The following is a 26,908-nucleotide window of genomic DNA, read 5'->3' as shown; positions in this document are numbered from 1 at the left end:
GGCTGCTTGGGAGTTAGTTAGTAGCTTTAGTGTGGGAGAGAAGGCCTGAATGAGGGCAGGGAAAAAGTTGTCCACTGGAGGAAGGAACAGGATTTCTGTGCTAACGTAGACTTGGGGGGAGGGGGTTTATTGGATTCCCCCCCCCATGCGAAATTAAACTAGACTTAAATAATAAAACGCAGCTTTACTTTATATTTTATTAAACATTCAGCTCTAGTAAAGAAAACTGCAAAGGACCTATATGCATACAGATGATTTCCCAGTGATTCCAGAGAGGAAAGCTTGGAAACTAAAGTTCAACACAGATTACAGTAATCAAGGAATAGTATTTTAATCAGTCAAAACATCTCACATTCTTTTCCAGTCTTCCCTCCTCTGATGCTATTCTTCTGTCAGATGCCCAGTACTGCACGGCAACTGCTTATAAGCTTACCACACACTAAATGCACCCATAAGAGGAGACGATCGCCTGCAGGGATTGGCCACACAGCAAAGCCAACCTTCCCTTTCCTGGTTTCCCCACATACAGTACTGGGGGAGGGGGAAGTGAGACTGGCTTCACCACCTGGCCAGTTACTCTGAACAGATACAGCACTTCAACTCATAAACACATGTTGAATGTCAAATGCCATTTTTTAAAATAGGCAAAGAGCAAAAAATGAAATGAACTAACATCATCCGGACAAATTCTGCTACCTGATCAGGGTGTGCTAATTTAGGTAAATGTGAACTGATCCAGAGAGGCTTTTTTCCCTATTTACAGAATTTAAGAGGTGTTATTACCCAATTTGGGAGGGGGGGCATGTCTGAAGAAAGATCTGAACAGACCTGGGATTTCTCAGCTTACACCTTTAGCTATGCAACAGGGCACTGTGCTACACCAGCAGTACATACAGATGCAACACCCAAGAGGAAAATGAAAACCTTAACCGCATTCGTTGACGCTTTAAATATGAACGATCGTTCAGTACCAACATGAGTGACACGTTCTGTTAAATCAAAGTCTTGAGGATGAAAGTGCAAGCTGTTCCAACAGCCATGTCCCAAGACACGTTATGCTTTTGAATCCACACAGAAGACATTAGTCCCTTGAGGCTTGCCTGGTGCCTACTCCACTGCCTTTTAGGAGCCAGGCCAAAACATTAGCCAGGTCTTTAGTTAAAGAGCCGATCTTTTAAACAAGAGTTTTATAGCCTGCTTCTGGCCTGAGAACTGCCTTAAAAGACACTTTTTGGGATGCACAATGTCGTACGCTGTTTTTTAATGGCTTTTCACTAGTGTTAATGTTTTTGTGACGTTTGATCCTGTTTTATTTTGCACAGTCCCATCAGCAGGTTCCCTGGAGAGGCAGCACAGAAATTTTCCAAAATAAAAGCATAAGAAGAAAACATTAGTAGAGGAGTGGCATTGATCACAGAGAAGAACTGAAATGACATAAGTCTCCCACTAGATGTCAGAGTTATCATATCAGACAAATTTGCTCCTTAGAAAGATTACATTTGATTGTCCACCTCCAGCGGAAACAGGCCCTGAATTTGTGTTAACTGGGCTGTTCGGTTCCATACCCAGAATGGAATTCTGCCTGGCTTCACACCCGTTATAAAGCTTATTTGAAGGTGGAGGAGAGTAGGTTGTCTGTATGCATTACAGACAAAAGTCTGCAGATGATTTGGGTATGACAAGCAATGATTAACCTCTTCTCAAAAGGTTAGCAAGAGCAATGCATGCCATGGTTCAGAAACAATTTCATACCACTAACAAGAGCACAAACGCATGCAAAGACTGAAGAAGAAATTTTACTCACTCTGCAAGTTCATAGCGAAACCGCCAGTTCCTACTGTTATCAGTAACCACAAACTCTTGAAGCTGATAAAGGTACTCGCGCCTTTTGTCTGCGTGAAGCAACTATAAAACAAGAAGGTGCCCAACAATGGAAATAACCTATGAGGAATCAAGTCCAAAGTCTTCAGTGTCCTAGCGCACATTTACATACTCTAAAAAACAGCTTTGGCTTTTTCAGAGCAATAGAACGTTTTCTGCACATCACCTCCAACAATGGAAGTATAAAAAAACCAAACCCATTTATTGCATTTGCTACCTCTCCAATGTTAAATGTTTTTAGTTTTCTGCACATCACCTCCAACAATGGAAGTATAAAAAAATCCCCATTTATTGCATTTGCTACCTCTCCAATGTTAAATGTTTTTAAGAGGCACCTTGTTCAGTCTTGGCCAGTTATTATGTAATTTCAACTTAACTGTGCAATGTTTTAATTAACTAAAACAGATGTTGCCCACATGCAGGCTGTAAAAAACTCTCACACTCACCTCCACACACCACCAGATTAACAGGGTTTTTTTTTTTTTTTTTAAGGCCCAATACATGCATACTGCCCAAATACCAGCATAGCCACCATCAGGGATTTCTATAGCACATGCACAATGATGCTGTGTGCATTTGGACTGGCTCATAGGCCATGAAGCAGAGAGACTGTACTGTTGTCAAACAGGTCCGCAGCTGTTATCTGCTGCTGAAGTTACAAGCTGAGTCGGGGGTCATCAAAACCTGCAGGATACTGCTTTTAAAAAATGGGACGCAGGTGGGTGTTTAAAAAGCCCCTCTGCACAAAACTGACTTTTCCACAAAGTTCTCTTGATCAGGACCATGACTCTGAGATGCTAAAATGGGGAAAGTGCGAATAATTCTAGTTGCTTCTACCTTAAGGAAGTCATAGAGGTGTTTAAGGACTCCAATGCGCACTTCATCCAGATCTTTTAAGAAGCCATTGAAAATTGGCACCAGATCTGCCGCCGTTAGCTGATCTCCCAGAATAACAGCCAGCTCATGAATGGAGAAAGCCAGCGTCCGACGCACCTTCCACTACAGTCAACAAAAATTTAAAATAATACGAGGAGGTTAAAAGAATTTACAATTGGCATCCCAATGCAGCACTTAACACAGAACAGTGGTTCAAAAAGAAAAACGCTCAGACAACACAGAGGTCTCTTTTCCATCCCCGCCCTCCTATAAACAAACTCGAGCCAACCAGCTCAAATAGCTCCTTTTTCCTTGGCCCGAAAAGCATCCAGGACGAGCAGATTTACTCTCTGCGTACGATGGGGAAGAACGCCCCTACTACTACTTTGAGGGACAGTAGCAATTCCCTTTTGGGATATGGGCCAATAGGGAATGCAGGTATACAGTAGGGAACTGCAAGACGTCGGCTTCTCAAAGCACCTCAGTCCCCAGTTAGCCTCCCTAACAGGGACCAGTGGTGCCATCTGTCCCACCCACCATTTGGGAGTGCTGTTAGACAAGAGCAGATGTCTGTGCGACATCCCTCTCACATCTTATATGCGTGTCTATCAACCAATCTCATCCCATCTCAGAAATGAAGCAGGGTCAGCCCTGGTTAATACTTGGACGGGAAACCACCGAGGAATTCTGGGGTTGTTCACACAGGCGGGCAATGGCAAGTCACCCCCTGCTCTTCTTTTGCCTTGAGAACCCTACAGTAGGGGTTCCCCAACATGGTGCCCATGGGAGCCACGGTGCCCGCCAATATCTTTCTTGGTGCCCACCAACTGTTTTGTAGAAAGGGGGTGGGGCACTTGCCCTGCCCAGCAGAGCTTCCGACTTCCCACTGGAGAGCCAACTGACTGGGAAGATTAGATTAACATTATTCTGGTGGCAACCACCGTGTTGGTTTTATCCCGTCTCACTCCTTTTCCCAGAGTATTGCCTTTAATGCAAAAATAATACCCCAAATTTGATATGGTGCCCCCATTTGGATTAGTGCAGCTTCAGAATCTTTAGATAATATATTGATACAATTTCTAAGACAAATCATGGGCGTTCCTAAATGCGTGGCCAAAGCTCCCTAGAACTTAAAGCATGGTTGGCTGCTTTTAGACTAAGATTGAAGGTCTGCTTTCTGCTTCATCATCGGCAAACTTAATATATAAATTGAAGGAGGATAACTTTAGAAATACCTGGTTTAAGCAAATAGACAAGAAACGGGATCTCCTTGGTATCCCATTAACAACGCTGGAAAATTTATCCCAGCAAGAATCATGGACCCAGATTAAATTGAGGGCAGGTAACTGGGATAGGACGAGTACTGCCACACGTGCAAGGTGTGTATGCTCTCCACTAGCATTGGGAACTCCCCCTTCACCGACTCTTCCATTATATTTAAGCCATCTTACTTCCCCCTTCCCATAGAATTGCTTTTACTCTTGCTAGGCTAAATGTTGTACCGTCTGCAGAGTTAATGGGTCGTTTTGCACACATTCCCTATTCAGACAGAGTTTGCACCTGCGCATCTGGTGAGATTGAGATGTTGACACACCTTTTGTTTTGTTCTAGGTCTTATTGGGTATTACCTATTTTAACAAAATACCATCTTCCACTTGAGTCGTGGGTGGTTTCTTATTTGCTGAGAGATATTAACCTGGCAATTACTACCTCAGTAGCAAGATAGTTAGCAACTGTAATAGCAATGAAGCGTAAATAACGGATACCATTGAAAAGCTTATATTTATTTATCTGAACTATTTTAAATAATGCACTCAGAATGTTTTATATTAATTATATCTTACCAATTCAGAAACGTTCACTGTTATTAACTTTGCCTTGATGCTTATACACAAACTGTATTTTATGTATGTGCTTGAGACCTTTGGTCATATAAGCCGAAATAATAATAAATTTAAAACCATTCCTTTTCTCCCCTGCACTTAGACTTCCTCTGTGTGGCTGGATCTGCCTCCTGCAGAAGCCATCTGATGGTTGTGCCCACCGCCCTGTGTCAGAATTCCAAAGGTGCCCCACAGGTTCAAAAAGGTCGGGGACCCCTGCCCTACAAGGTTACCAAAAGTCACCTGTGACTTGACAACACTTTCCATTATAGGGGCCAAAGTGGTCCTGGACTGCTATGTATTTTTACCTGTACATCTGATGCCAAGGTTTCATAGGTGTCTTTCAAGCAATGCCAGTTCTGTCTCCCCAATGTTAAGGCCACACCAGGAAGACTGTATGCACAGTGTTTTGCTATTTCGGTATCAACCGTCTGTGCTCGAGCAGGGTCCGTCATCGATAAGTACTGGTCCAGTAAAGGCTGAGGTATGATATCCTGAAGACCAAAAAACCCCAACCAACCAGTAAATTATTGATAATAATAAATTAAACATGACAAAGAATGTTATCAGCAATGAAAGGCATCTGTCAGGGCATTCGATCTCCCCTCCAGATGGCAAATGCACACTGGAAACCAGCCAGTATGGGATGGTAACCCCACGGCAAACTCAGTCAGCTTCGTCTTGTGAGACAGCCACTTTATTGTCACAGCACTCAATTGATTAATCAGACAAAAGGAAAGGTCTGGCTGATCAGGAATTACCAAGGAGTATCAGGAATAATAAGTCACATGAATTATTAAATTGTACAGTATGAACATACACACAGGTAACTCAAAGTTTGGTTCTGAGCGTACGTTTTAATTTGCACAATTATGTCCAGAACAAAATCTAGCTTAGGCTGCTGTCAGATGTCGTATTCTGCAGATGCTATGAATGTGAGTCAGAATTTCTCTTCCCAGGCATAAAGGAAGTAACACCTGACCAAGACAAATACCATGTTTGTCTTCATACCTTATATGGCCAAGATACACTCAAATTGTTTGGGTAGGCTGTGCATTGCTTTTTACCCTCAAACAGAGAGCAGCAAAAGGGAAGAGTTAGATCCAGCAACTCATTCTTGCCCAAACACCCCCCCCCACTGTCCCATATGTTTTTTTTGCATGCAGGTTCTACTGTCCTCAGCGTGAATATAAGAACATAAGAGAAGCCAATGTTGGATCAGGCCATTGGGCCCTCTAGTCCAACACTCTGTCACACAGTGGCCAAAAATACCAGGTGCCATAAGAAGGTCCACCTTTTTTGGTAGTCCAAGCCAGCAGAAAAGCTGGTTCAATCCAAACTGGAGTGTCAGTGTTCATTCAGGGCATGCCTGAAAGGAAGATTATTATTTTCTCCCCCAGAGCACCATTAAGAAAATTAAGGAGTCATCTTAAACCCATATGCAAATTACAGGTATGGGCAATACTAAATATCACTTTAGTGTATAACTTTTTTTGTCTCACATTCACAGTCATTCTCATTTTGTGTAAATAGAAAGTGGGCTTGGATAAGGCCCGTGGCATTATCCATACATAGCAGTATATTTATTTTTTTAATCTATTTTTATACATCAAATTCTGCCAGAAGCAAGTAAGCAAGGCTGGTTTCCAAACAATGGATTAAACAAAAAGTTTCAGGTCTTAGAACAGAACCTCACTGTGCTCTATTAAGAAATATTTGAAACAACCTGTAATTTTGATTTATCTTCTTCAAAGGGTAGATCGTTATCTTCTATTTCTAAAGCTTTATCAGTCCCATTAAGTAGCTCTACATCCTGTAAAAATGTGCAAGGTGAAACAGATAAGATTATCTGTAGATGGGATGGAATAACGCATTAAAATACAACACAACTCAAGCAATCAGTATCTCTCTGAGAACTGGATTCAGGCTACTGTGCTAATGAAAGTAATCAAAGTTATTTTAGCTACGGTATATAAAGATACAATACAAGCATCCATACCTGACAAATTAAAGCAAATTTTTTATGGCTATCGCAAATCTGTTATTCAAGAAAAATAAAACCTAAATGGATTCCTATTAGTCTTGTTTAATCATTTCAAGCCACGGCAAAAACATTTTTATCTTCCCTCAGCATTGACACTACTGACTTCATTTCAATCTCAGACTTTAATTCTCTAATACAGAGGATTAATTTAAAGATGCGATGTTCTGAAACAGATAGATTACTTATTAATGTGTTTCTCACTAGAATAGTCTCAACTGCCTTTTCGTGTGCAATTATGTACCTACTGTATAATGATTCTTCATTCGAAACACTGCCAAGTAGACTGTGAAAAAATCTAGGTAGCTGCCCCCCCCCCTTACATTGCATTTTTCATTGAATGTGATACCCAGTTTTATTGCTCTGCTTATGGAGTTATTATACTGGCCTTTCCTGCACTGTTTTGTAATTCTAAAATCCACCTCCAGTCTCAACAAAAAAGCCAGATGATAAATGACGCAAATAAGAAACCACATAACTAAAAATGCTGAGCCAATGGACTTAAGGATTGCACTGTTAGTGGCCAATCCATGAAGTCCTGTCTCTTGGGGATTTGCCAGCCCAATCATCTGTTGGGAACAAGACCTTGGTATCTGGCTGGCTTTCAGTGGCCGGGGTTAAGGCGAAGTTTAGATATAATTGAATAAGACTTATTAGTTACGTTTGGCTTCTATTTTAAGTGCCGGCTCAGTGCCCTGATTTCTCATGGAGGCAGGCTGTTAAGTCAAAATAAACAAATGGACTTCTATAGAGGTACAACATGATTGACAAGCAAAAGGTGTCAGCCTGCCCTGAAAACACACTTTTTTTTTTTGCCCACTCCAGGGACTCACCACATTTTTCATTATTGTTGGAATGGAGGGGTCAATTGTCTCTCCCTGGGTTGGCAACGAAGACAAGGAGCCTTCATCCCCTGTGCTGTGATCAGGCTCCAAAAGGGATGCCTCTTCCTGGCTGCTGCCATTAACTTCTTCGTCTTGTTTGACCTCACAGTCGTTGACGGAGTCGAGATGAGCAGCTCTGAGTGCCGCAGACAGTACTTGGACCTGAGCTGGTTAGAGGGAACAAGTCCGCTGAAGTTACTTCTGCCATACAGCCTTCCCTTTACTAGTCCTAACAGTCTATTTCAGAAAGACACTCACATGGCAAAAAGAAGAAGAAGACCTTTAAAAAAAGATTCACATCGTGTGCTTTAAAACTTGGCTTCACACGTTATTTTACTGCTCTGGAATATGGAAACATAGTATTTTTCTCCCTCATGTACATTCCGCGTTAAATAAGGGGACTGATTACTAGTTCAGTTCTGTTCCAGGTTCCTGTGCCATCATGCTGTTTAAAAAATTTCACCAAAAGGTAAAAGTGAACGGGGGGGAAACAAATAAATGTATATTTCTGGTATCAGAGCTTTAACAGGGCTCTCCTAAGGAGAGCTACGGCCTTCTGAGGCTAGAGCTTTGCTTAGGATTGCTCTGCTTAGAATGCTCCCTCTAAGCTGTGGAGTCTTGTGAGCAAAAATTCTACTTTGTGAGCTACTGGCGTTCAAGTTGTGAGCGAGTGATTTGGCTGTTGCATAAATTAGTTTGCTCTGGAGCCATCCTTCCTGAGCTAAAACAAAAATGTGTGAGCCGGAGGCTAAAAAACTGTGAATGAACTCACACTAACTCACCTTAGAGGGAACACTATTCAAGTCAATGTCTTTACAAGGATGTAATGCCATTTAGTACTGCACCATGCATGACAGAAATCTGAAGAAAACTTTCATTTAACAACACAAAACAGTTATTTTTATGTCGATGAAACAGTTAACAACGAGGAAACATTGACCATTCATGTAATGATTTTCAGCCATACTTCTTAAAGGTTTTGAGTTCCAGGAAAAGATACAAGGGTACAGTATCCAAAGCATATGAGACCTACATCGGGAATTATGCCTCAGCTACTAGCAGTAATATAATTTCTTATTATCAGTTGCAATTGGATTCATAGTCATAGTTGGGTTGTTGAACATTTCAGACTACTAAACACTGTTTTGCATAAAAACTTGATATACACAATATAGAAATACAGTTTTTTACACTTGTACTGCTCCCCTTTGTACGTGAGTATGCGCTGCTCTCTTCCCCCCTCCCTCCTATTCTCTCTTCCCTCGTCATCTACTCTCATTTCCTCTCTATTGTCCCCTTCCGTTGATATTTTCCACCAATGGGTGAAGAGTTTTTCGTTTCCCTCAGTGACCCTTCCTTCCCACCCAAGATTTTAACAGTTTTTTATGTTTTTGTATGTGTATTTTAGTTTGGTTTTAATTGTTTTAATAATGTGTTTTGTTGGTTTAAATAGTTTTTATGATGTGATTTTATGATGTTTGCTTTTAAGCTGTTAGCCGCCTTGTTGGCCCTTATGAGGGGAAAAATGCAGAGTATTAATTTTTTAAGCAACATTATTTTAAAAAATTTCCTTGCAACCTTACATAGGGCCTTACACAAGAATACTTCTCACAAGAAACTGGCTTCCCTTGCAGACTAAGTGACTAACCCCTGTTTTCATCTGAAAACTGACTGAGCCTCCCAATCCAGCTTCTATATTTTAACAGTTTTAAACGTTTAGCCAGAAAAAAGCACTGTAGAACCCACTACACTGGTCGTTTTGGGGCAGCCCAAGTGTAGCATTACCCCCTCTTGGACATGGCTTCCAACTTCCGGCCGTGACTAGTGTTGTTGATTGTTCTATTTTGGTTTTCAGCTTCTTACCTGTTGATTTTCTTTTTGTGTGTATTTTACTGGTTTATTGCTTTGAATTGTTAGAATAGTGTTGTGGATGTTTTAAATGCATAAATATTTTAGGCAGGTTTAACGAAGCAAACAGTAGGGTCTAACCTTGGACGTCAGGGTCATCCATGTGCTCCTGCAAACTTTGCAGCACCTTTTTAATTTCACTGCTGGCAACACAGTTGTTACAAAGTGCTTCCGAGCAGCTTTCTTCGTGCATCTCCGTTTTGCACTGAAGCAGTTCCAGATCCTGACTTATGTCAGGAAGGGGAGGGCGCCAGTATAAGAAAGTATTAAACACGTCTTCTGCAGACTGGACCCTGGAGTTCATTCCCCTGCAATTGCTGACCTGACAGTCTTTCGTATCCTGGGCCACACAACAGCCAACATTGTCACTCTCAGTCAGTCGAGTCAGATCTATCTCAGAATTAATATGTGCAACTGAGCTTTCTCGTCGTGCAGCTGAATTCTCAAAGCAAGATGTGCAGCTATTAGAAGGTCCTTCTGTCAGTGATTCTGATTTATTCTCCATGGGCTCCTCTGAACTGATAAGGAAATCCTGTTAGTCACAATGTTAAAAGAGCAATTCCACAATGAATGCTCTTGGTTAGACATTATAAACATTACACCTTAGGTAAATTTCAATTGCAATAGTTGTCCTTTTTTTTCTTTTGGAGTCAATTCCTGCTCATGGACACATCATAAAATTAATCAGTTTCACACTAAGTGCCCTTATACATTAATTATTTTTTTCTGCCAGGTGTCTAGCTGGGTAGAGACTGGGAATGGATTTTGAATTCCAAGTTGCAGAATCCGGGCGACTCCGTCTTCAAATAAAAGCAGTTTCACAGCGTAGCCCTTTTGCTCTGCAGCAGAACAGTTAGATTTGAGTCCAGGAGCACCTTAAAGACCAGCAATATTTCTGAGGTATGAGCTTTCGAGTGAGTTTTCTGATGACTTTGAGAGCTCTGACTCTCGGGAGGTCACACCCCCAGAACTCTTGTTGGTCTCTAAGGCGCTATTGGACTTGAATCTAGCAAACAGAAACAGAGTCTCCTGATTCCGCTCTTATCTTTTTCCCCCACCTTCACGACAGTAGGGAAGGACTTCTATTCTTGCCCCTGTGAGGGCCAAGCCACAAATGAACACCTGGACTTCAGCTTATTATTTCAGAGTTGTCCTTCTCACACAGATCAATTACTGGAGACCACTGGGGTAAACATTAAACAAATAGAACAATTAGGATATAATGCAGTCAGACCTGTGGCTGAATTGGGCTGATTTCTGCAACGTGCTAATGAAGGACATGCATCCAGATCTACTGATTTTGATCAGGTTATCCCCAAGGTCAAATCACCGTACCTGCATGGCATGGCATTTGTAATGTTGCCTATTGGGTGGGGGCTGGAAGGCCGGATGCTGAGAGTCCCATCTTCCCGAATGTAAAGACCAGCACTGGAAGGGTTTGCAAAAGTAGAAATAAACGGCCCAAGGGATTGGAAAGCAGCTTGGCGAACCTAGAATATTAGAAAAAAATAAAAAAGACAAATGGATTCTGTGTGCTATGTATTCACAAGCCAAAGTTCATTTTGTTAATTTGAATATATTTCAAAAGGCAATCAGCTCTGACTTGGAATTGTTAGTACCTTTTATAGGATACTAACCAGGAAACTAAAAACTTCCAGGAGCAAAGGTTATTAAAAACACAATATTATTTATGCAACAAAAGCAATTCTATATATAATTTTATTGCACAATCGAGCACTGTTTTAAAATGTTTTGTGAAGTTGGACCAGAGGACCAATGTTGAGCATACATCAGGTAGATTTACAGCATATCTCAACATCACATCAATGGAGGTAACATATTATTTTGTATTATACAAACCTTACAGTTAGGAACATAAGAAGAGCCCTGCTGGATCAGACCTCTAGTCCAGCATCCTTTCTCACACAGTGGCCAACCAGTTCCTCTGGACAGCCAACAACAGGGTATAGAGGCGGAGGTCTTCCTCTGCCGTTGCCTCCTAGCTCCAGAGGATTAGTGCCTCTGAATGTGGAGGTTCCCCTCAGTTACCAGGGCTAGTAGCCACTGATAGACCTATCCTCCATGGATCTCTCTAATCCCCTTTTAAGGCTGTTTATTCCTGTGGCCATCACTACATCCTCTGGCAGTGAATCCCACATTTCAATCACTCTCTGCGTAAAGAACTATTGCCTTTAGTCCGCCCTGAACCTACTGCCCATCAGCTTGATTGGATGCCCTCGAGTTCTAGTATTTTGAAAGAGGGAGAAAAATTTCTCTTTGCCAACTCTCTCTAGCCCATGCATAATTTTTGCTTTCCTGGAAAAATGTTTTCCATATATGTATATCTGACACATGAAGTAAGGCTGGCACTGCTGCTGTTCACTTCAACTCAGTGCCTCTATGCCTGCCAACATGTACTTAAAGCTGCCAATCTATTTGACACTGGGTGCCCTGGCCCAATACACCAGGAGGATATACATATGCAAACAAGGTGCTGAATACAGTGATCCAGCAGCATAGCTATTTTTTTCAAACAAGAGCTCAGTTCAGAAGATGAAGAAGAAAAAGAAGAGATTGGATTTATACCCCACCCTTCACTACCCAAAGGAGTCTCAGAGCGGCTTACAAACTCCTTTCCCTTCCCCTCCCCACAACAGACACCCTGTGAGGTAGGTGGGGCTGAGAGAGCTCTTGACAGAAACTGCTCTTTTTCAAGAACAGCTGTGCCAGAATTATGGCTTGCCCAAGGTCATCCAGCCAGGTGCAAGTGGAGGAGTGGGGAATCAAACCCAGTTCTCCCAGATTAGAGTCCGTGCACTTAACCACTACACCAAACTGGCTGCACAGAGAAACTAGCTTTTAAAAGCTGTTTTCCATTACTGGACCACGGTGCTAGAATTCATCCCTGCTATTAAGCTTCGGTCTAAGGCAAAAATTTGTTAGTCAGTCACAGACTTCGGCTGACTACACCATAAATCTAGCTACACTGCTTGCAAGGAAAGAATGGTTCAACTCAACTGCTCATAAACTGAAGGTAAAACATGCATCTGCCCACAGAAAGAACAGTGTTTGCACAAATCCTTCAGTCCTTAGTATATGAACAGTACTTTCAAGTCAAACTTATTTTGTGAAATTAAAAGAAGAAGAAGAAGAGAAGAGATTGGATTTATACCCCGCCCTTCACTACCCAAAGGTGTCTCAGAGAACTCTGACACAATCTGCTCTTTTTCAAGGACAGCTGTGCCAGAGCTTGTGACTGACCCAAGGTCACATCAGCAGGTGCAAGTAGAGGAGTGGGGAATCAAACCCGGTTCTCCCAGATTAGAGTCCACGCACTTAACCACTACACCAGACTTAGCATAGGATCCTCAAGAGCTGACAACGCTCTTGGTAGAACTAAGGAGTGGCCCGTTCTCCATCAGAGCTGTGGCCATGAATAAAGAAATAAAATTAAAATGCTTTCCCTGCTCTTTTCTCTACTGGAGTGAAAAGATCTTATGCATTTTCACATGGCAAAAGATGGATTAAGATCTAGTTTGACAGCTGATCACAATGATCATTTGAAGACAACTGTTTTACGTAAGCTTCCTTTGTCACAATAATTATTTCCTATTCCGGGTAGGTGATATGCGGTGACATTTTTAAACCACCTTATCATTGATAGTTCTCATTTTACCTGTTCAGAGTTGACAACATGTTCTTCTTTTCTCAAAAAAAGTCAGCAAAGAACTGTCACGGCGCAGCTGTCCTTTACAATGAACTAATCCACTTCCTACTTACCCATCTGCAAGGGTCACTGATGAGGCTGATAAAAAGGGGAGACAGCTTGCTCCTCCGGATTTCAGGTGACGTTGTGTAGGAGACAGCCATAAAGCATTCAGCACAGGCCTTCCTCATACCCCAAACGCTATCAGAGCAAAGCTCAAAAAATTTAGGAATCTGCCAAAATAAAGAAACAGCACATCAGTTCTAAAACTCTCTGTGTGTGTGTGTGTGTGTGTGTGTGTGTGTGTGTGTGTGTGTGTGTGTGTGTGAAGTGCTGTCAACCCACTTCCGAAAACTGCCCTACCATTGCCTTGCTCACAGTTTGCAAACTGAGGGCCGTGGCTTCCTTGATAAGAGTCAATCCATCTCATGTTGGGTCTTCCTCTTTTCCTGTGGCCTTCAACTTTTCCTAGCGTTATTGTCTTTTCCAGGGGGGTTTTGTAGAAAAAGCCCAGCAGGAACTCATTAGCATAATAGGTCACACCCAACAGCAGGAACTCGTTAGCATATTGGGCCACACCCCTGACAGCACAGCTCATTAGCACATTAGGCCGCACCCCCATGTTACCAGAAGTGTGGTCATCCAGCCACACCCACCTTTTGCTCCTTATTCTGTTTACCTTGTTTGTTGTCAAAACCCAGGCCTTTTTTTGTAGCAGGAACTCCTTTGCATGTTAGGCCACACACCTCTAATGTAGCCAATCCGAAGGAGTTTCTGCTGTTGGGTGTGGCCTATTATGCTAATGAGTTCCTGCTGGGTGTGGCCAACTCGGGAGCCAGCCGGAACTCCGTTCCTGTGCGTTCCTGCCCAAAAATAGCCCTGCCAGTGGCTCTTGTCTTCTCACAATGTGACCAAAGCACGAATGCCTCAAGTTTAGTCATTTTAGCTTCTAGGGAGAGTTCAGGCTTGACTTCATCTAGAAACCACTTATTAGGGTTTTTGGGAGATCCACTTCTAAAACAGCCTCTTTGTTACTGATTCCGACTGCAGCCCTTAATGCATTTATTTTACTTTTAAAAAATAACCCAACAACTGGGGTGAAAGCTAGCTTTCTGAAGCCTCCTGCAGACTAGCACTTGGTAGGAAAGAAGGGCAAATGAGTCCGAGTGACATTAGCAGAGAAATCTAAAATACACCCCACATGTCATGTTGATCTCAGTGACGCTGTGGCCGCAGACACTAGGTGCACGCCACACTTGTAAGCAAATAGTCATGTCACCCAAGCTGTCTGTCAATCTGATTTATTTCAGACTCGGATGAGAAGGTGAGAGTAGGGGCCAGATTACTTCCAAAATATTCGTGCCCTTTCAGCAGGGCTTAAGGAAGGATGCTGACATGAAGGATTACCCTTCCAAAATAAAGTTGTCAACTGCAGCCACCACCTTAGCAAGCTAAAGAACAAACACGGCCAGGAGAGGCGGTATGCGCCTAGGGCAGATACTATCAAACAAATGCAGACATTACTGAACTCTTCCATTCTTAAGAGGCTCAGCGTAACTCACTTCTGTGTCTCCTGGCCAAAGCATGCATGTAAGTGCAGTTTTCTCCTTCACTAAGATACCAGCTTCCAGACGGAGGAAAAGAACAAAAGCTCATGCCTTTGGAATCTGCCGGGATCAAAGCCTATGCAGAAGGCTATGTTGGCAGAAGACTGTTCCCATGTTGGCTTAATCCCTTCCTGAGCCAGGATTCCTGCCTGCATTCTAAGCACGGCTGCAAACTATTTTGTGAACTTTTGACACTGTGGCAAAACAGAGGAAACCCTGATTGCAACTTGCTGAATTGTACGTATTTGAAAGTCTCCCTGCCCTTTCCACAGATTTCCCCCCCCCGCTCCAAATCTTTTCTCTCTGTCGGCCTCCTATTGTCTTTCTGTCAAACTATTACATTTTATATTGACCCCGCCATTCCTCCAAGAAGCCTGGGGCACGTGAACACATAAAGCTGCCTTGCGCCGAGTCAGATCATTGGTCTATCAAGGTCAGTCTTCTCTGCTTTGATTGGTAGCAGCATTCCGGTATCCTGGATAGAGATTTTTCACATCACCTACATGAACATGTGAAGCTATCTTACACTGAATCAGACTTGCAATCCATCAAAGTCAGTATTGAGACCAACAGCAGCTCTCCAGGTTCCAGATTCTTTAATTGGAGATGCCAGGGCTTGAACCTGGGACTTTCCTAACCTACCTCCTTGTCTTTTTAACCAGAGATGCCAGGGACTTTCTGCCTGCTAGACACATGATCTCAGCTGAACCCACTCCCTATATGTTTACACCCCTCTCCCTCAGTCCCTCCATGCAACAATCTTGTGAGGCATGTAATGCTGACAGAAAACAACTGGCCCAAGGTCACCCAGCAAGATTCATAGTAGAGTGGGGATTTGAAATTATGTCTCTCCAATCATAGCCTGACACTCTAACTGCTACACCACAGGGTCTCTCTTTTCCCAAGTTCTTCAGCAATCTGCAACCTGAACAAAGGAACCCGCTTAGAATGCTGTGATAGCTTTCACCTGGACTGCAAGGGTTTCTTTCCCCCCCACTGAACTCCTTTGCTAAGAGGAATATCTGGTCTCACAGAGTGATTCAATGGATTCCAAACTGATCAAACAAAGGATCTGATTTTCACTGTTATAAATGCTGAAGCTTATCTCATTACTTAAGTGATGGGAGGAGGAACCTCAATATACCTTGCTGAGGTCTGCAGCTGTTTTCCTTGCCTTTCTTGAGTAATACAGAGGAGCGCTCTCTCTCCCTCTCTCTCTCTCTCTATATATATATGGCAATGTATCATGGCAACCATGGGAAAACATTCCCTTACATTTTAAAATAACAGCAGTCCTCCAGCTGCAGTTCTCCATTTGCCACTCATGGGAACTTATTTCTATAGTAATAAGGGTGAGACTCAAGCAAGAAGTTTTTAAATACAAGATTTCTTTAGCTATCAGTAGATGATTCAATTCCTTAACCAAAGGTGGTGGAAGAAAGAGACATTGTTCAGATATACGACGCTAGTTCTGACAGAAGAGTGAAATACTAAGTGTAAGAAGTTTTTAAATACAAGATTTCTTTAGATATCAGTAGATAATTCAATTCCTTAACGAAAGGTGGTGGAAGAGACATTGTTCAGATATACGACTCTAGTTCTGACAGAAGAGTGAAATAGTAAGTGTACAACTCCATGGCGGGGGGCAGAAGCTTACAAGGCAAACACGGAGCTCCTGGTCACAAAAGTCCTCCCTATTTACTTCAGGAAGATGACCATTGTGCACATAACCTAGGAATGATGTGTTTTCTAAATGCTTCCCTGATTACCCCTTTTCCTCCTCTGCATAATATACAGTCCCCTGCAAAAATGTTAACTCTAAGATTTGGGGGTGGGGGGGGTCCTCAGACTTTTAACTTACCAAGCTCTTCTCTGTGGCCTCTTGCCCAACAGCATTGCAGATATCACCAAAATTTGCTGCACAAACCTGCAATAGGGGGGGGGGGGGATTGACTTTTAAAAATTTCAAATTACGTCATGCTTTATCTTACTGACATCATCACATCTCCCATCTTGATTAGACGGAGAAGACTGGTTGTTCACATGGCCAGAGGAAAAATACTGCACTTCCTATCTACAATTTTTATTAAACCATATAACAGTCTGCAGGAGCTACCATCGTAATATTATAATGCACAGCAACTTCTGCTCAGTGTATCGTAAATAAGACAGGACTGAATAGGAATGCAGCCAGGATCATATATCTCTCTCTCTCTTGATATTTTTCGGTATTTTTCATACGTGCATGTGTGTGTGCACATGGAAGTCGTGGCTTCCTCTGGTGACGGACTCCTACTGGGGGCCTGGAGGATATTCAGAGAGGTGGCTGAATAAAGCCTGCCCCCACCTCCCACCTTCTGGCATTCGAAGGAGGTCTCCCATCCAAGTACTTGCCAGAGTCGACCCTGCTTAGCTTCCGATGATCACAGAATTGGGGAAGAAGCAAGCACTACAGCCGTTATTCAGCAAAGCACTCAAGTTCATTATAAATTTTAATTAAACTGTGGACAATTTTAAGCTAAAACCAGTGCCACTTATCACCTACACTAGTGGTGTGCATTCAGGTTTACCCAAACCAAAAATATACCCGAAAAACACCTTATCTGTAATTTTCGGGTATATTTCAGCATCCCAAATGTATCCAAGATTTTTAGGGAGAACTGGGGGGAAATCCCAGAAAAAATCCCAAATCTCAAATTACTGGCAAACCCGAACAACAGTTGGAGGAGATTGCTCCCGCTATTCAGCTGATTTTGGGCTTTCTTCTGCAGTCCCTTTAAACAGGGTGTGTTTAAAATGACTGCAGAAGAAAGCTCACAAAACAGCCGGGGGGGGCACTCTCCCCATTGACTCGCCCGGGGCTCTTTTGGGCTGTTCGACCGAACTGCCAAAGAGAGCTCCAGTGGAGCCTGTGGAGAGAGTTCTCCCTATAGGATCGGCTCCTTGGCAAGCTCTGTTGGGCAGCCCAGTTTAAACTTGAGCTGCCCAGCAGAGCCCCAGGCCAGCCTGCAGGGACAGTTCTCCCCACAGGATTGGCTGCTTGGTGGGCTCTGTTGGGCAGTCTGGGTTAAACCGGGCTGCTCAGCAGAGCCCCAGTCCAGGTTACGGGGGGAGTTCTCCCTGCAGGATTGGCTCCCTGGCAGGCTCTGTTGGGCAGACTGGTTTAAACCAAGCTGCCCAGTAGAGCCCCAGCCCACAGTTCTCCCCGTAGGGTCAGCTCCTTTGTGAGCTCTTTTGGGCAGTCCAGTTTAAAGGGGCCATCCAAAAGAGCCCCAAGCTGAGCTGCCTCTCAGCTGTTTTTGGTAGCTTTGCAATTACTTGTTTTCCTCTATATTTTTCAGTTTGGGTCTATTGGACCTGAAAAGGGTAGATACAAAATATGTGTGTTTTCGGGGGGGGGGGGGGAGGCGCGGATTTGAATACTTTACTGGTATTGGGATCTGGGTTTTTCCGGGAATCCTGAAAAATTTTCAGGTACAATAGACCTGAACTGAAAAATACAGAGATAAAAAATTGCACACCCCTAACCTATGCTCCAGGACACCTATCTTATAGTTAAGATAGTCTTAAAATTATAATTTTAACAGGTATTTTATTTACTTCATCTATACCCAGCCATTTTCCCCAATGGGGATGCAAACCAGTTAATGTTGTTCTCCTCTCCTCCATTTATCCTCATAACAACCCAAGATCACCCAGCAAGCTTTCAAGGCAGGGCGGGGATAGGAACATAAGAGAAGCCATGTTGGATCAGGCCAAATGGCCCATCCAGTCCAACACTCTGTGTCACACAGTGGCCCAAACCAAGGTGCCATCAGGAGGTCCACCAGCTGCACCAGAACACCAGAAGCCCTCACACTGTTGCCCCCCAAGCACCAAGAATACAGGGCACCACTGCCCCAGATATAGTGTTCCACCTATACCTTGTGTGGCTAACAGCTACTGATAGACCTCTGCTCCACATGTTTATCCAATCCCCTCTTGAAGCTGTCTGAACCTGAGCCTCCCAGATTCTGTTCTGACATTACCAAGCACTACACCACACTGGCTCATTGTAGGTATGCTCCAGTGCTCACACTGTTGCCCCCCCCCCCCAAGCACCAAGAATACAGAGCACCACTGCCCCAGATATAGTGTTTCACCTATACCTTGTGTGGCTAACAGCTACTGATAGACCTCTGCTCCACATGTTTATCCAATCCCCTCTTGAAGCTGTCCGAACCTAAGCCTCCCAGATTCTGTTCTGACATTACAAGCACTACACCACACTGGCTCATTGCAGGTATGCTCCAGTGTGGATGGAACACAACACAAATCTGTCTCTGCACTGTTTCAATTCTCTACAATGGCAGAGAGAAAACAGAGGAATGAGGTGTGGTCACTCACTTCCTCATGTGATCTGAAGGCAAACAAAAGTGCTGAAGGCAAGCAGGGAGCCTTGCACTCGGACACTCTTCGTCATCTTCTGCAGCTAGCCTGCACATGCATAGTTCCGGGGGGTGGGGTTAGCACCGATGAGGGGCCCAGGGACCGTCATGATGAACTAACCTTACGGACTTGAAAAAGTTTTCCATCGCCACAGAGCTCACAGAATCGGGGAAGAAGCAAGCATTCAACTGTCGACTTGTTCACCATAGAGGCCATTTTGCAGATTATCTATAAAGAAGAGGAGAAAAGATCCTAGTTTTACTATTTCCATGTAAAATTATTTCCCCTTGGATTTAGCACTTCTGCTGAAAGCACTGTCACAAAATATGCTGTCACAAAATGTTGCTTGTTTAAAAGAATTTATTATGGCTCAGGGAATAATAGATGTGGTTAGGGAAATGAAAAGTAGGAAGTCTCTGGGTTCCAATGGTTTCCATTCGGCATACTATATACAGTACTTGAAGAGCTCCTTATGGATTGGTTACTTAAAATGTTAAACAGCTGGCTGCAGAGCCATTCCGTTCCAAAATTATGGAATGAAGATCATGGCACACTGATTCTTTAAGAAAGGAAATTACTTATCCTTCTTTAGTTCCTTTTGGCCCATTTTATTGTTTAAATTATGGCTATATATTTTAACAGAAATTTGAGGGAAACAATCTTAACCCAGCTCAAACAGGGTTTCTAAAAGACTGGGGGAAACAGACTATACTCAGGCCCTGATATTCTCTTTCAAGGTAACCAGATCTCTAATTATTTTCATACGCAGGAGAGCAGTCACAAATCTAAGAGATTTCAGAGCTATTACTGAGATTACTAAGAGACTAATGGCTATTTGTTAATTTTCAAGAATACTTTGGTGTTTATTTCCTGTAGTATCTGCAGTCAGACAAGTGCAAAATCTCTTCCCATTGCGGAATAACTGGTAGCAGATTTTTGTTTTATTTTTTCCCAAGTTTAAGTTTTTTATTTTTACAAACAAAGGTCCCGGTCACACAGAGAATTTGCCGCGTGAGAGGCATGACTGCCGAGCGGATTAAAAGGGCGCGATCATACGGCAACATCTGGCAAGCGTCGCGTGCCCATCTCCAACCCGTAGCATCCGGCCTAAGATGTGGAGTTTAAAAGTAGCTGGGAAAGTGTAGTATTATCAGAAAAACGTGGGGTGCGGGCGGGCGTCTGATCACGGAAGCGCTGGTATCCCGTCGCATCCAACGCCCGTCTGCGTCCCACCAGATGTTTTCTTGTAAGCCTCCGTGGTATGCGCAGAAACGTGCACTCGCACAAACGCGGCACTGCTTTGTTGCTACGCTTTGCCATCACCGTGTGATCGGCGGCTGACGGCCTGAGCACAGAGCCTCGGGGGAACGTCGGATTGTGATACCGCACTTCATTTTGCTCCGGAGCAAAAAGCCTCACTTCCCCCCCGGATTATCTCACTCATGTGACCGGGGCCAAACATAAACATTACATAACATAAAATGAGGGTATCCATTGCCTTTTTAAATTCCTTGTTACAAATCTCATACCTTAATTTATTCCGTATGTTTCACCTTGTATCGTTATATAAATCTCTTGCAAATATATGACTGGTAGCAGATTTTTGGAAAATAATCCTCTTTTAAGACATTATCTGCTAAACAGTGTTAGGAATATAGATATGTTGAAAAACTCTAGTTAAATTAAAACCATCAAGGCTCACAGATAGTGGGAAGGTTTTAGAATACGTGGGAACGGTGTTGAATGCTGAAAACAGAAAAACTAGTTAACGTTTAACTTTTTTGAGCTGACAAATCATAGACAGTAGAAAATTTTGAACACCACAATATTTCTGAACAAAAATAACTCCAACTAACCAAAGGATTTCTTAAAGTTTCTACCTTCTTCAGTCTCTGAAGCCGCTACCACATGCTCTGCCCTCCCTGTCAATGTTACAATTTTGTTACTAATTTGGGTTGGAATGTGGGTCTGGGGTTGTGTTGTTGTTGTTGTTTAAGATTTCTGTTGCATCTCTGTGTGAAGAATAATATCATAAGCTACTCTGAGTCCACAAGTTAGTGGAGAAAGGCAGGTTAAAAAAAGTATCCTGAACAAATATCTGGGAGGGAAGGTGGCCCGATCCCCTCGAATCTCAGTTCTTGGAAGGGAGACCGCCAAGGAAGGTTCTGCAGAGGAAGGCGATGGCAAAGCACCTGTGCCTCTCACTTGCCCTGAAAGGCCCTTGCTGGGGTCGCCATAAGTCGGTTGTGACTTGACAGCACTTTACACACACAAATAAATAACTAATACCCCATTAGAACTCAATTTGAAATGTTTCCTCATACCAGTGAAGGCTCCGTCCAGCAAAAAAGTTGGATGGTCAGAATAAGGGCAGGTCCATATACTCTCCATTAAGATTTCATGACACCAACAGTTCAGCTTGGTGTTTCCTTGGGTGGTGGTGGGGTTCGACCATTTGACATGAGAGGTAAAAGATGTGTATATGTGTGTGTGTGTATACACATGCGCGCACACACACACAAACATCTGAGCACTCCCCTGAGTACGCAGAAACCTTCCTCTTGTTTGTCGGTGGCCCTGCTGGCGTTGCTATAGTAATTGGCACTGTCCAGAGATAATGATGTTATATAACTCCTATGTCACCTTCTAATTTCAGTAAGATTTTGTGGTATTTAGATAATAACCCTTTGCTTTTTATAGATCCTTTATAGTTTTCTTGAAAAAGTGTTAATTCTGTGCATATATTCCTAGCACCTTACCTTTCCTCTTGGCTCAAGGAGGTTTACAGGTAATAATTAAACATTACAGATTAAAACCAAATAAAATAAACCCTCCAGATACCTCCCTCCCCCCATAGAAGATGCCTGCTGTTCAAGGCCCATCAAAAACCCTGGCAAACAGACAAGGTCTCTAACAAGGTAGCTTCCCCCACTTCTTCGGGGGGGGGGCATTCTGGACTGTGGAAGCCACAATGGAAAATGGACAGGCTCGAGTCGATGCTAAGTGGTCCACCCTAAGTGGGGGACTGGTCAACAGGTGGTAGCCTGAACACCGCAGTTGGTCTGCTGGAACATATCAGAGACGACAGCCCTCTCATCTCTCAAAAAGTGACAAAGGAGGACTTCTACCCACGTTTGAGTTCTTAACATTTTAAAATCAAGCACAGTGAACTTTTTTTGCTCACGTCTTGAGGATCAGCCTGTTTTCAATTTTTTAAAAAGTCTCCTATGCCCCAAGACCGCAGAAGGAAAAAGAACCAGACAAATATCCCAACTCTATCACAATACTATTAAGTTGCCAATACCACAAGGTAGTCACTCAAATATGGTAAGGATAAATTGTGATATTTATACAGAAGATATATAAAGCACAGAGCTATTAAAAACAACATCTTACGACTCAAACAAGCTCTGGAGAATATTATACAATCCCTTTTTTTATAATGGAATTGTCAGTCCCTGCAAAAGACATCTGGTGTTCAGATGTCACATTGGAAGCTGGCCTAAGCAACTCCCAAGCAGGAGACTGTAGTCTGGCCGGTAAAGTCATTTTATGGGTGAAGTATCAGGCACCCATGTTGAAATGGAATTATACACCCATCCTGTTCTGTGGAAAGACAACTGATTTTTTGTAAATGAACTGGCGCAATCAAAATATTAGGGAATTAAGCCGTTTCATAATTCATATTTTTACTATTAAAAGTTCACAAAAAGAAATGGGACTATTTTCTGTAGACTACTAGACATAGTGGTGGGGGGAAATAGGGGAGCACTAATAGGACAAGTTTTCAAATATTTTAATGGTGGGACATAAAGTGTTTTCAAACCAAAGCAGATTGTGTGTGTCTATTCGGAGGGATCAGACCTATATTTTATTTTCCTTCCGGAGTTTAAGTCCTCTAGCAGCTGGAAAATATTCTTTCCATATTTTGACCTTTCCACCATACAGTTATGTCACCGGTCCATACGGGTCCATTCCTATTCATATTTGGCGAAGGGAGCGTTGACTCTCAAAAGCTCATACCCTGAAAATCTTGATGGTCTCTAAGATGCTACTGGACTCGCACCTAACTAGTCTATAGTGTATGTAACTGAGCTTGAATAGAATAATGACAATATATAAAGTTAACAAAGGTTTTTCTCTTATTTGGAAGCAGGGCTTTTTTTGTAGAAAAAGCCCAGCAGGAACTCATTAGCATAATAGGCCACACCCAACAGCAGAAACTCATTAGCATATTAGGCCACACCCCCAAGTCTTCCCTTGGCTCTGCCTTTTGAAGGGGAGGCGTCCTTCTCCCGGTGAGTGGGTGGAGTTGGGCAGGGGCTGCCTGTTGGCCAGACTGGGGCCCCGTGACCGCCTGCCTTGGAGTCGCCGGCGGGGTCGCTCACCAGGCCTTCCCTCTATAGCCACACACACAGAGGTTTTGGTTATAGTGGGCGTGGCCAACCCTGAAGCCAGCCGGAACTCTCTTCCTGTGTGTTCCTGCCCAAAACTAGCCCTGTTTGGAAGTATATACCACCTACTTTGGAATCAGCAAGAAACAGCCTAACATTTATTTTTTGTTACATTTCTGTAGTCCAAAGACAACCAAAGAACAAAACTCTAGGGAAATTTATGGTTATTTTCTGTAAAGGCGATCTATTCTGTATTTCCACACACACACACACACAACTTTTTAAAATTTATTTTTCCAATTTATACCCCACCCTCCCTGACAAAGCAGGCTCAGGGCAGCTTACGTAAAAGGTGTGTGTGTGTGTATGTGTATATATAGGTATATGTGTGCTTGTGTGTGTATATATATATATGAAGAAAAAGAGAGAAGAGATTGGATTTATACCCCACCCTTCACTACCCAAAGGAGTCTCAGAGCACCTTACAATCTCCTTTCCCTTCCCCTCCCCACAACAGACACCCTGTGAGGTAGGTGGGGCTGAGAGAGCTCTTTCGAGAACTGCTCTTGAGAGAACAGCTCTGAAATGAAATTGACCCAAGGTCATGCCAGCAGCTGCATGTGGAGGAGTGGGGAATCAAACCCGGTTCTCCCAAATTACAATCTGCACTCCTAACCACTACACCAAACGGGCTCCCCATATATACTGTTCTCGAATCAGAGTTTTAAAAAGAACTAAAGTAGTTGTTAAGCCAAGAGATAATTATCTAATGATATATTTTAAATATTTTAAATAAATGTAGCCACAGGGGGCTGCTAATTTGATCATGGGAAAGGGATGAGTGCAGGAGATGATTAACTGTTTCTTCCCACACCATTTTCTTAAATAAAACCTCCCCAGGTAGCTGGGAAGAAATGCAGGCCTTTCTATCACACCTGTATTTTTCTCCCACAAATTAAATGGCTGGAGGGGGAAGTATTTACATTACAATGCACGGAGGGTTGATCACAGATCTTCAGAGACTTTATAATTAGGTAACACATTTTGATCAGCTTTCAAACCAACTTTGTGCGGTCAACAACATTCCAAGATCTGTCTTTTTTCAAAGGGTAAGAAAGCAGGATTTGGAAAATAGGATTTAGGAAGGTCAACTTCAAGCTACTGCAGCCTCAATGGCAGCAATTCACAGCAGCGGGTCATGACCCATTTGTAAGTCAAAGGAGCTTTGCATGGACAGCCTGGCAGATGAACAGCTTGTGTTAGACGTAATGTAGCAGAAACAGCTGACCGAGGAAGAGAGATCAATGTATCCTGAGACACATATTTTGTTGGCAAATCCTTTAGGGGAGCTGTCTGGAAACAAATTCTCTGAATTACTTTCTCTATTAATGAACGAGCCTCGAAAAGGCCTTATGAGCTGTAATAATTTAAATTAATACAGAACAATGCCTTTAATGGCAGAAGACTTACCTAACTGGGGGGAGGGGGTGCTCACCGGCAACATAATAATGTCTGGCGACACACTGACATCACTTCCTGTGCACCCAGAAGTGGCATTTGGACAAAACTCTAATAAACTCTTACTGACCAACCATAGAGTTTTGCCCAAATGCCAGAGCCTGTCTGGCATCCTTTAACAATGCGCTGTCACTTCTGGGCACGCAAGGAGTGACCTCACTGCTTTGCGACATTCCCAACAGCCTCCCCCCAGTTACCCATGATTCCCCTCCCACCAACCAGCTGAGCAGCTACCAGGAAGTCCCTGCTAGTAGTGGGAGACACACACACCCCGCCCCAAGTGGAGGCTTGGTAAGCCTACCTCACAGAAACCTCTGGAACGGCTGCCTTGCTAGTGACGTAACATACCAGCTCGAGCTTTTTTTATGACATAAGCTAACCCATCGGGAACGTATAGGGTGATTATATGTCTGCCTCACGGCATCTGTCAGGCAATCCTGAACAGCATTACACCATTCTAAATCCACCGACTTCAGCGGATTAGAAGAGTATAACTCTTCTTAAGATTGCACTGTAAAACTACCTCATTGCCTTTGGATTACAAAGCAGAGAGAGAGAGGACAAGAATTCAAGAACCAAAAGCCGGAAACAGGGAGTGTTCCAGAAACACACGCCACATATACATCTCCACTAGTTTATACTTAGGAGCCTTGAGCAAATCATGACATATTAACTGAGGAATGTGCTGGGGGATGAAGAAAGACTATCTAGGTGATGGCTCTGCAGACTGGACCAAAAAACAGCTGTGAAAAGCAGGCTGCTGGGGATTCTGCAGTATCGCTTGAGTAGATTAGTTAAGGCCTGGGAAACCTGGGCAGGGGTGGGTACACATTGCATTCAAAATAAATTTGCACTCCTTAAAACTCATCAATATTGGAGCTTTCTCACATGGCCGGCTGGATGCCTGAGTGCTAAACCAGAAACAGCAGAATAAATAGTTTGTGACCGGAAAGTGCAATTTAGCTTTGGGGTTCTCACAGGAAGTTGCTTTTTCCTTTGTATGGATTGCACTGGCTATATTCAGCCTTTAATTTCTCTCATCTGCAGCGCAAATGAGAAGGAAGTCAGCACAGCCTCACCAATGTCGTTTATGCCGGCTGAAGGCACTGAACAAGCACACCTGGACCCGAGAGAGCCCATAAAAGATACCCATTAGAGTCGCTCTGATTCCTCCCTTCGTCTCTGCACGTCAACTTTTCGTTTTTTAAGAAAATGGTGACTACTGGGCAACAAGCCAGTAGTACCAAAGGTGTAATTAAACTAGTGAAACTTTACAATATTTAATTTTGTAAAAGATACTTGATATTAAAAAGCAACCTATTCTTAAAAAAATCAAACCAAAAACAACTGCTACTTACATTGACAGCTTCCACCTTGTATTCATCATCACTCTCTGGAGCTGACAGGTCCAACAGGATCGGGCATACTTTATTTTCAATATCATTTTGAGAAATGAGCCCTTGTTCCAGCAGTATCACCAGAGATTCCTGGCTGGCTTTTCTAACCTATTGACAACCAAAGAAGAAGATGACAGCTTACGCAGGTTTGTCCCAGTTCAAACAAGTACAAGAGTGGTACCAATGAAAACCCAAACGAATTCCTGTCTTCCTACTGAACTGAAGATGATAGATATTTCAGTAATCAATCACTCTGCAACATTTCAAGAACATACATAAGATGGGAGGGGGGGGAGGCAGTTACCACCACATTCAGTCGCAGACTTGAAAACTGTCACACTCCAGTAAAGAAGTGTTGGAATTCCTCATACAGTTTTGATCTGGC

General features: G+C 43.0%; 1 protein-coding gene across 1 annotated transcript in view; it reads right to left on the bottom strand.

Annotated features, from left to right (window-relative positions):
• LOC107120621 (serine/threonine-protein phosphatase 4 regulatory subunit 1-like) overlaps positions 1-26,908 on the bottom strand; it is a 50,758-nt gene that overhangs the window by 4,370 nt on the left and 19,480 nt on the right. The window contains exons 6-16 of the mRNA XM_015423353.1: positions 26,485-26,631; positions 19,335-19,442; positions 16,648-16,713; positions 13,254-13,412; positions 10,809-10,963; positions 9,555-9,991; positions 7,515-7,732; positions 6,367-6,453; positions 4,949-5,134; positions 2,719-2,880; positions 1,805-1,905 (exon numbers count right to left, since the gene is read on the bottom strand). Coding sequence (XP_015278839.1) covers positions 1,805-1,905; positions 2,719-2,880; positions 4,949-5,134; positions 6,367-6,453; positions 7,515-7,732; positions 9,555-9,991; positions 10,809-10,963; positions 13,254-13,412; positions 16,648-16,713; positions 19,335-19,442; positions 26,485-26,631 — 1,826 coding nt within the window. The remainder of the gene's footprint in view (positions 1-1,804; positions 1,906-2,718; positions 2,881-4,948; positions 5,135-6,366; positions 6,454-7,514; positions 7,733-9,554; positions 9,992-10,808; positions 10,964-13,253; positions 13,413-16,647; positions 16,714-19,334; positions 19,443-26,484; positions 26,632-26,908) is intronic.

This window comes from Gekko japonicus, unplaced genomic scaffold, assembly GCF_001447785.1.
Source record: "Gekko japonicus isolate JY-2015 unplaced genomic scaffold, Gekko_japonicus_V1.1 scaffold1580, whole genome shotgun sequence".
Classification (NCBI taxonomy): domain Eukaryota; kingdom Metazoa; phylum Chordata; class Lepidosauria; order Squamata; family Gekkonidae; genus Gekko; species Gekko japonicus.
The sequence above is the reverse complement of the archived record's forward strand: the minus strand, read 5'-3'. Positions and strand labels throughout refer to the sequence as shown.